This window comes from Cibotium barometz, chromosome 38, assembly GCF_041138505.1.
Source record: "Cibotium barometz isolate CiBa-2024 chromosome 38, ASM4113850v1, whole genome shotgun sequence".
Lineage (NCBI taxonomy): Eukaryota > Viridiplantae > Streptophyta > Polypodiopsida > Cyatheales > Cibotiaceae > Cibotium > Cibotium barometz.
The window spans coordinates 16,215,748-16,226,123 of NC_141083.1; the positions used below are offsets into that span (position 1 = coordinate 16,215,748).

The 10,376-nt window shown below is 39.6% G+C and overlaps 1 protein-coding gene across 4 annotated transcripts in view; it reads right to left on the reverse strand.

Annotated features, from left to right (window-relative positions):
• Positions 1-5,352, reverse strand: part of LOC147616394 (pentatricopeptide repeat-containing protein At4g39530-like) — a 59,060-nt gene extending 53,708 nt beyond the window's left edge. For 2 of the 4 annotated variants that reach the window (XM_086777463.1, XM_086777460.1), the window contains exons 1-2: positions 2,801-5,352; positions 2,544-2,624 (exon numbers count right to left, since the gene is read on the reverse strand). In XM_086777463.1, the coding sequence (XP_086633589.1) occupies positions 2,964-5,117 (2,154 nt within the window). In that variant the 5' untranslated portion in view covers positions 5,118-5,352 and the 3' untranslated portion in view covers positions 2,544-2,624; positions 2,801-2,963. Of the gene's footprint in view, positions 1-1,942; positions 2,409-2,543; positions 2,639-2,800 lie in introns of those variants that run through there. The other 2 variants (XM_086777464.1, XM_086777462.1) reach the window with 2 other exon arrangements.
• Positions 5,353-10,376: the final 5,024 nt, after the last annotated feature.

The window sequence follows — 10,376 nt, forward strand, 5'->3', positions numbered from 1 at the left end:
GTGAGAATGAGTAAGTCTTCAACACTGCCACCAAGAGCTTGCAAGGACTTGAATGTAGGGCATTGCTCGCGAGGGGAAACCTGTCCAACGTCACGGCGTTCACGACCGAGTACTCGACTAGGGTCGGACACACGTGCCACTAAGTAAGCCCATCTTGATATGGCTGATTTCTTTCCAAGATGTGATCCTTTGGAAGCTTCATGTTGCTGCTTCTGTTGCTGATGATTCCAATAAGAAGTTGGTTGCTTAGAATTGTAACATTTCCAAGAATATCCATGCTGAGGCTTGCGTTGCTCGCACGAAGATACTTTGTGTCTGGTTGTCTCTGAAGAACCATGCTTAGGGTGAGAATTTTTGTTGAGAAACATGTTGAAGCTCATCGATACAAGCTTTTGGTTGTTGATGGAACATGGCTTCAAACCACTGGAATGCAGCTTGTCGTAGTCCGCAAGCCGCGGAAAACACCATCATAGACCCCAGGAGCCTAGCAATGAAGAAGGCTGCTTTCGAGGAAGGGAGGCGGCAGCAAGTTGGCGCGCAGAAGACCAAGGCAGGCGCCATTTCGTAGGAACCCGTAAGTGTATGGGTTTTTTTTTCGCTTCCTCTTTTTTTTTTTTTTTTTAATGCACTGAAGGTTGGCCGTCGGGTTCTGTCTTTTTTTTCTTTTTTTCTTTAATGCGCAGGTCGCTGGCTGGCCGTCTCTTCTTTGTTTTTTTTTTTAGTGTGCGCTGGTCAGTGGCGGCTGGGTTTCCTTGCGCTGACGGCCGTTGGGTGCTGGCGCCCGACTGCTCACGTGGCTGGTGGAAGCCACGTGTTTAAAAAAAAAGGCTTGAGTGTATAAGCCTTAAATCATAAGGCTTTTTGTTAACATTTCGTTTTTTTTGTTGAAAAGTTGACGCTTCGCCGACTGGAAGGGTGCGCCGCTACGAAGGCTGGATCACATCGCCGACTGGAGGGTGCGCCTCTTCGAACAGTGTGCCACCGGCAGTATTAAGGAGGCTCACAACCGGCAACCACTCTTAGTAATCAAGAGGCACGCTGGCAGCAAACAAGGCGAAGAGAGGGGGGGGCTCCAAATTTAGCAGCAAAGGGGTGCCATGCGAAGAGGTGCCATCTCTTGGTGCCATCGTTCGTGTGAAGGGGTGCGAACCCATGCACGAAAGGGCACAACCCGATGAAGAGGCTCACGAAGGGCTACCAGCAGGAAATCGCTGCATACTCACCGGGTACGCCACACACACATCTGTGCATCTGTTGTCTATATGTGAATTGAGAAAGAAGGTTTAGGTTACCTCATACTCGTAGATGTAGGTTCCATCTTTCTTCTGCTTCCATACAACGCCGGGTAGGGGAGTAGAGCGGAGAGGGTGAGAGGCTCACAACCGTAGGCCCGGGAAAAAATTTTGCTCTGATACCACTGTGAGGATTACTGTTATTACTTAGTATTTCATCCACTATCTGTGTATTAAGACTGAAATTGAAAGTAGACTTTAACACAGATGTTTGATTGATTGAATGATTGATTGATTGAAATTGTGATACAACAGGCTCCTTATATAGGAGTCCAAGAGACACGAATGAAAAGACACATCCCATGACCAATAGTCATGACTCTAGGCGAAGAGACACATCCTTTGGACGAATAGCTGCAACCATTGGGTGAAGAGTTGCAACCCTAGAGCGAAGGGGTGTGACCAGTCGTCGAAGGAGTGTGGCTCTTGATGAAGAGGCATGTCTCTAGAGCGAATAGTCGTGACCATCCAAGTGTAGGGGTCCTCTGTAATCATGTCACTTCAGTATCTGTAATCATAAGGAGACTGTGTATAATGAACTAAGTCACAATCGTGACAATTCATTTTCAGCATAATCCACCTTTTGGAAGAAGTAGGAAGAAGTAGAAGTTAGAAGAAAGCATGTAGAAGCCTGAAGGCCAAATGTCACCCTTGGGGGTAGACCAACCGCCTTTGAAGATGTACAGTCCTTCAGTCACCTTTTTGTACCATATAAATACAAGAAAACCCTGACACCAACTCTCTCTCTCCTCTACCTTAATCATGTTAATTTAGCATCTTGTTCCTAATCACGCTTAGGGCTGTAGATCAGTGCAGCAAGGCTTCTGCACATGCAACAATTTTGAAGTACCTTCTCAACCCGATATTGTTCCGACGCTCATTTTGTTCATTGGATTAATACATCAGTTAAGCTTTGCCTACATACGGTCTCTTTTACAATTTACATTATGTATATGCAATTGTCATTTGCTGATTCTTCATTGTTAAAGCTTCGTAATTGAATTCTTCTTTGTCTATAAGCTTGGTAATTCTTAGTTTCTGCATAATTCGTATTTCTTTTCAATGGTCGCATAGTGAATGGTGGGTGGGGTAGGACCATCCTTCACACAAGAGACACTAGGTAGAGGAGCAGAGCACAAGACAATATGGAGCAAAAAAAGTCAGCAGTAGTTTACAAGATTAACATGGTCAGACGTTGTTGAAAGATAAAAATTTGCAAAGCACAAAAGATTAGGGCAACTCTAACAATACCTGGTCAAATGAGGTTACATCCAGCCCAGCTCATGCATCAACTATTGGTCCCTCCATCCGCTTCATAGATCCTCTTGTGGCCTGCCATTTCAAGGCTATCAAAAAGCAATTAAACCGCATTACGTACTAAACGTGGTAACTCCAATCTCATGAAAAAAAAAAAGCACAGTGAGTAATATAAAATAGAGCTCCTCTCAAAGCCTTCCAAAATACCACAACATAAATCACACGTACATGTGACGGTCAAGAGGACTCACCACTGTCAAGTTTTTTCTCACTGTGATGTAAGGCTCTTGCATCATTGGATGGCCTCCATAAATTGTCTTACAATACATGCACTCCAAGCAATAAGCCTTGGCACTGTCTCCTGCATCCAAACAGACATAGTCAACATAGAGCAACAGACATGATCCTCGTCTTTCAAGTTTGGACAAGCCCAGGAGTCACATTTGAATCTAAGTGGACAACTTGATCAAAACAATGACTTCCTAATTCCATATTGCCATAAGTTCTGCATGCCGTTAATAAAGACGTCCATCCAATAGCATCAGGCAGCAATGGCATAGTTTGTAGTAGATGTTCTGCCTCCACTAAACGCCCTGCACGGCCTAGAAGGTCCACCATGCAGTTGAAGTGCTCCGTGTTTGGTGTAAGATCACCACTCTTCAAATTTAAATAGGAAGGATCTTGGTCCACTTGGTCTACATGACTGCACGCTGAAACATTGACAGAAACCATACCATGCAGCTTCAAGCCTTTCCTTCGCATTTTCTCCAGGCATTGTCCAACCCACCTGTGTTCACCCTGCTCTGCGAAACGGGCAATCAAAACACCCCACGACAACCCATCTTGGACTGGCAGCTTGTCAAAAACTCTTTGTGCATCCCCCAAACTGCCGCATCTGCTATACATCTCAATAAGGCTGTTTTCTATGGCCGCATCGGATTCACACTCGCCTTTACTGATGAGATCGTGTATTAGCTTGCCCTGCACTAAAGCTCCAATATTTCCACATGCTTTGAGAATACAAGGAAATATAATTTTATTTGGCCTTGTTCCAGCTTGTTGCATGTCCTCAAAGAGTTTAAGAGCATAAAGGTCATCCCCTTGCTGAACATGACCAATAATCATAGCGCCCCACGACACAACATCTTGATGTAGCAGTTCTCCAAAAATCTTATGAGCATCCTCCAGGCTCCCACACTTGGCATACATATCAACTAGGGAGCTTCCAATAACAGCATCTATTTCAAGTCCAAAACCCATCATCTGACTATGCACTAGCATGCCCTGATCAAAGGCCCTGATGCTGCCACAGGCTTTTAAAACACACAAGCATACAACCTTGTTCGGTTCTACATCTTGCTGTAGCAATTTTTGGAATAGCTCCACAGCATCATGTGGTTCCCCATGCTCAACATATCCCGAAATCATCGCTCCCCATGCTGCAATATTTCGAGGCAATCCATCAAGCAATTTGCGTCCATCCTTCAAGCCCCCACATTTCGCATACATGTCAACAAGGGTGCACGCAATGACATCATCTAATCCAGCTCCATTTCTTATGATTTGATCGTGTAAAAGCTTGCCTTGACACAGGAGTCCTAAGCTCCCACATGCTTTTAGAATGCATGAAAGAGTCACTGTATTAGGCTCGATGCGCTTCCGTTGCATTTCCTCAAAAAGCTCTACGGCTCTATCGCTGCGCCCATGTTGAACATATCCTGCAATCAGGGCACCCCAGGTGACCACATTTTTGTGCGGTAACCTGACAAACACTTTGTATGCCTCATCTAGCCTCCCACATTTGGCATACATGTCAACGAGTGCATTCCCAACGATGGCATCTGATTCAAGGTCAAGCCGGCCAATCTGCTCATGTATTTGCTTTCCTAATGTGAAATCTCCTACTATACCACACCCTTTCAAGATGCTTGGCATGATGAACTTGTTTGGCTTTATACCTTCATACTGCATCCTCTCATAAAGTTCAAGCGCAGAGGAGCCATCCCCATGCTGGACATAGCTGGAAATCATGGCACCCCATGATACAATATTCCGAGTTGGCATCCTGTCAAAGACGTCACGCGATGCCTCTACACTCCCACATTTTGCATACATGTCAACAAGGGCACTCCCAATCACCACATCAGATTCAAGCCCATGTCTGATGATTTCACCATGTATAAACTCGCCCTGTATCATGCCTTTGATGCCACCACATGCTTTCAACATACATGTGTATATAATTTTGTCAGCTTGCATACCTTGTAGCTGCATTTTCTCAAAGAGATCAAGTGCAGAGAGGCCACGACCATGGTGAGCATACCCTGCCATCATGGTCCCCCATGACACAATGGTTCTGGAGGGCAATCTGTCAAACACATTGATGGCTTCTTCCAAGCTGCCACATTTGCCATACATGTCAATGAGGGCGCTGCCAATGATCACATCAGAGTCAAGCCCACTGTGGATGATGTGATGATGGGCATGCTTGCCTTCGTTAAGGGTACCCCTGTATCCGCATGCTTTAAGTATGCATGGGTAAGCATATTTGTTTGGATTTTGATACATGTGTACGCACTAACCACCGGCAACGACGATCCTTAAGGGTGACACAAAAAAAAAAAAAAAAAAGCGGTAGCATGAGTTTTTGTGAAGCAAGGTCCTCTTAGATACACGAAGAAGAAGAGGATGAGGGGGCGTTAGGGTTAGGGTTACTGTTACTGTCACACAGGCATATTTGAAGGGTGACCCATTATTTCATTTGAAGGGTTGCATGTTTACCACTTTTTTATTTTGCTTTTTTCATTTTATATCTAAGCATAGAATACCAAATGAACTTTTAAAAATCAAGAATTTCTTTTAAAGGATCATCCCCTTATATGTGAAAGATAAAATGCTTCAGGAAGGGCTCCCCAAGAAGGCTTCAAATTTTAAGGTCACTCCATTATGTTAGGTGGTTCCATTTCAAAATGACAAAATTTGATAAGTTCCTAAAGCATCCGTAAGAATTATGTGCACACGCAAGTCCGTACGCACTTAAATAAGCAAATGCAATAGAGAAATGTTACAGGATATTATGCTTAAAGAGTTGCAATAAATAAAAAGATTAGTCTAACAACATTACTTTTGTGCTCATATATAGTATTCTTGTGAGCTAGTATGAAGCCCCTTATCACACTCACCCTAATGTTACCATCAAAACAAAAGCAAGCATGCTTTAGAATCTCAAGTGTCTAACACATTACTTTTAAGGGCACCAACCCTTGACTATAAAGCTCCTTGCAAACTTCGTGACTGTAAGGGGCTTATTAAACGCTTTGTGATAGTAAGGGGCTTATAGCTCCCTAGTGTCCCAATGGAAAAAAAAGGCACACACCTTTCCCCCACTACCATAGTAGGCTTTGTTGACGTCATGACCAACTAGGTCTAGGATGAAGGATCAGAGATTAAGGTATCACAGGAAGATGAGGAAGGCCAAAAGAGAGCTTAGTAGATGTTAGATATTTGGTAGTACTACCTGTGAGGTTATGCACTTATGCCATGGGTACTTTTGTCCCTCTGAGGTTTTCCCATGGCCATCCAGGTGTGAACGGTCACCTTAGGGTTAGCTACTACATAACCAGCCTCATCCCCCAGTTTAGGGTTGTTGTTTATTTAATACTTCATTGTACCTTGAGCTCTTGCTCTTGTTGAACTAGCCTTCTACACACTCTCTCTCCCTTGTGTTCTCTTTTATTTATGGACATTGTGAGTGAGTGAGTGTTTGTAGCTTTTCTTTCATTCAAGCTAATAGTGGTATCAGGGTAAGGTTAAGACTCCATATTTTTACATCTTAATTTTACTCAATTTTTGACATCACCTTTCTACTCACATATACACATGAGGAATGTTACTTATAATTACTTTTAATATATACATGAGGAATGTTACTTATAATTACTTTTAATATATACATGAGAACTGTTTTCTACTTATAAAACTACTTATAATATGTACTAGATAATAGTTTCATTTCTCTATTACATCTATTTATTTAAGTGCGTGCATATGAATAAGTACTTAGAACTACTTATAATATGTAACTCTCCAATTCAAACTATAGAGATAACCATTGTTAACTATATTTCTTTAGAGCCATAGGTACTAGATAATAGTTTCATTTCTCTATTACATCTACTTATTTAAGTGCGTGCATATGAATAAGTACTTATAACTACCATAGGTACTAGATAATAGTTTCATTTCTCTATTACATCTACTTATTTAAGTGCGTGCATATGAATAAGTACTTATAACTACTTATAATATGTAACTCTCCAATTCAAACTATAGAGATAACCATTGTTAACTATATTTCTTTAGAACCATAGGTACTAGATAATAGTTTCATTTATCTATTACATCTACTTATTTAAGTGCGTGCACATAAATGGACATACTTTCTTATGGATGCTTTAAGAACTTATTACAACCATGCATATACATTTTAATTTTTTCCTTTTTAAATTGAACCACCTAATAAATAGAGTGACATCTCTCTACCCTCGTGCTCTTAAAAATTGGAGCCTTTGGAGCCCTTCTTGAAGCATTTTTATCCTTCACATGAGGAAATTTTATCCTTCAAAAGAAATTCTTAACTTTAAAAAGTCCTTTTGATATGCCACTCTTAGATAAAAGCCAAAAAAGAGAGAGTTGCAAATCAAATAAAATAATGGGGTCACCCTTCAAATTTGAGGCATGGCAACCGTAACCCCATTTGTAATATTTAGCCTTCAAATAGAATAATAATGGGGTCACCCTTAAAATTTGTGGCCTAGTAAACAGCTGTACAAATATTTTTAAACTCTTGTCACTCATTTGAAAGGATAATGTTATTTCCTAGTTTATTTCAAACTCTCAAGTGCTGAACCCAAAAACAAGATTGACTTCTTACACTTTTTGTTATTAATGAAGTTACAGTTGTTTATTTTCTTGAACTGGTTATCTTTTATTATTTCTCTCTTATTGTTCCTGCTTAGTCGTCTCAGAAATTTCTTCTAGAATTTCTCTCGAAGTTCATGTTCTTTATATAAGAACGTGCGAAGAGAGTCAATCTGTTCTTGAATTGTGGGACGTTGTGGTAAATGTGCCATAGCTGAAACTAAAGAAATAACAAATGTTTTTGATGAGAAGCTTTAACCCTATTCTCACTCACATCTCCACCCTCCACCTACTTCACATCTTGTCCCTTCATTTCTTTGGGGTTTTTCACACTAGCCCATCTTGCCCATTTTGTAGCTTGTTCCCACGTAGCTTTTGTCATGCTCTTGTGCCAAAGTATTTTCGGGTTTCTTCTTTGGATTTGGATTTTTTTTAAAGCTTTCCGATCATTCTTACGTGCATTTTAGCCCTTGTTCACGCGCACACTTTTGGCCATTTGGTTTATTTTTTGGGCGTTCACACACACATCTTGGCCTTTGTTTAGTGTGTTTTGGGCATTCACACGCACACTTTTGGCTATTTGGTTTATTTTTTGGGCATTTACACGCACATTTTTGGCCATTTGAGCATATTGGTGCTTTTTCCACACACGGTGGGGCATTATTAAGCACATTTGGGGGCATTTCCACACTTTCGAGATTTGGCGGGATGATATGGGGATCCATTACTTCTCTACCCCGCCTACGATCGCCGTGTTACCCACTATCATAGTTATCGACATCACTATCTACGACTCCATCCCAGACGCTGATCGTGCTTACATTTGATTGGTTATATAGCAAAAGGGGGGATTGAAGAAGAAGACATGAAATAAGCCTAACACTGATAACCATTCTCTCCACTCAATAAGTCAACCTATGCTTACCCTCAAATAGACACTCAACTAGTCCCAGTCCTTGCGTAGCCTGTGGGCACAAGAGGATTGTCTACATAGGTGCTTACCCTTAACTAGACACTCAACTAGTCACAGTCACTATGTAGCTTGCAGGCGGGAGGATTGACTCCATAGGTGCTTAGAATAGAGTAATAGAAATAGGGAGGGGTGGTTGGGGGGTTGCATTTCTCTAGTGGTTGAATTGATTTTTCACCCATTTCTATATGATTCTTGCACCGGTATCATGAGTTATATATAGTGAATCTAGCGCAACAAAAGTTTCAATTATGAGTTAGGTTTCCACATATTACTTAATAGTTTCTGAAATAGGAGAAAGATCTTGTTTTACCCTGTTTTGGCCTAGAGAGAGAGAGAAAATGCCTAGAGAGAGGTAATCCAAAATTGAGATATCTTTGGATATAAAAATCCTCCTAGTGTCTAAAATAGTTTCTCCTGAAACAGAAGTTCAAAATGAACTTTCCAATGTGCATTAGGAATCAATTAAAAATGATATAAGGGACCTTAGCCTAAGGGTCTAGATTTTTGAAAATTTTTGGATTATGGTCCAATTAAGGTTCCTGTGGTTGGGGGCAAATAGGATTAATCCAAGTGTTGGGACGAGATAAATCCAAAGAATAAAAGAAAATACCCAAAAATGAGTAAATGCTCACATAAGATGAAGAGTTGACTAAGTACAAGGTTTAATACTTAAAAATTAAGAGATATTACTAAAAAATGAGATATTTTGGAGAAATGATGAATTTTTGACACATTAGTAAATAAGGAGGGGGAGACCTTTGAGGTAGGCATCTATTTCACACATGTGGATGAGTTTTTGATTCAAAAAAATTGTGATATTTTTATCTCTCCTCTCTCCTGGATCAAACCAAATAAAAAAGGAAGCCAAATTGATTCAAATAAAAAAGGGAGCCAAATTGATCCAAATCTTGTCCAAATTCAGTCAAACTGAAGTTGAAAAATTCTAGAACTTAGTTGGACTTAGTTAGTGGCCTCCCTCACCTATAAATAGACTCTTATTCTTTTGTATTATCTGTGAACTATACCATGCCAGTATTACATTAAAATAATGATATTTTCTATTATCCCTTAAAAATCCTCTACTTTTGGAGAACTTGGACCTTCTCTCTCGTCAACAATCCTTGGAGCTTTCTTCTCAACATACTAAACCAATTGATTGGTTAGGGGCTTCCTTCTAAGATAAAGAAGTAAGCCAAATCTAGAGGTAAGAAGTAATTTCATGGTTTTCATTAATATTCTCAATGATTTCACTTCTCAACCCCTCTCAAGTTGTTTTTAAATTAAGCTTTCTCTAAGAGTTTTAATGATTAATCATAAAAAAGTTAATCTTTATGCTTAAGTAGGATGCTTTTTATGTATATCTCTCTCTCCCCAAAAGAATAGTCATTCCTATGACTAATTCTTAAGCAAATGAATGCTTCTCATTGATAAATTCTTAATTCAAAATCAATCTCTAAGCTTGTTAAGCTAGAGGGTAAAAAATGGCTTTTTATGCTTTTATGTTAATAAAATTATGGTAAATTTATGATTTAATTCCAGAAATTGGATTTAAGTTCAAAGGTAGTTCTTCTATCATAACTGTATTACAAAGTCTTATTCTTTCTAGAAATATTAAAAATTATCAGTAATAGCAGCGAAGCTATGGCAAAATTTTTAGAAATTAATACATAACTCATTTTTATGCATAATGTGAAAAGAGGATTTCCTACTATATTCTAGGATTGGACATCCTATGCTAAAAGAATGATTTTCATCACATTCTTGGAAAACTAATTTTTAGTATTTATGCATAAATAATTAATTAAAGAAAAGAGAAATTTTGGTAATTTTATTTTTATGCAAAAAGAGGAATTCCCATGATAATGGAGATCCATGTAATTAAATGGAAAAAGAGAAATTTTGGTATATTAAGATAATGAATATTTTTATTTAAA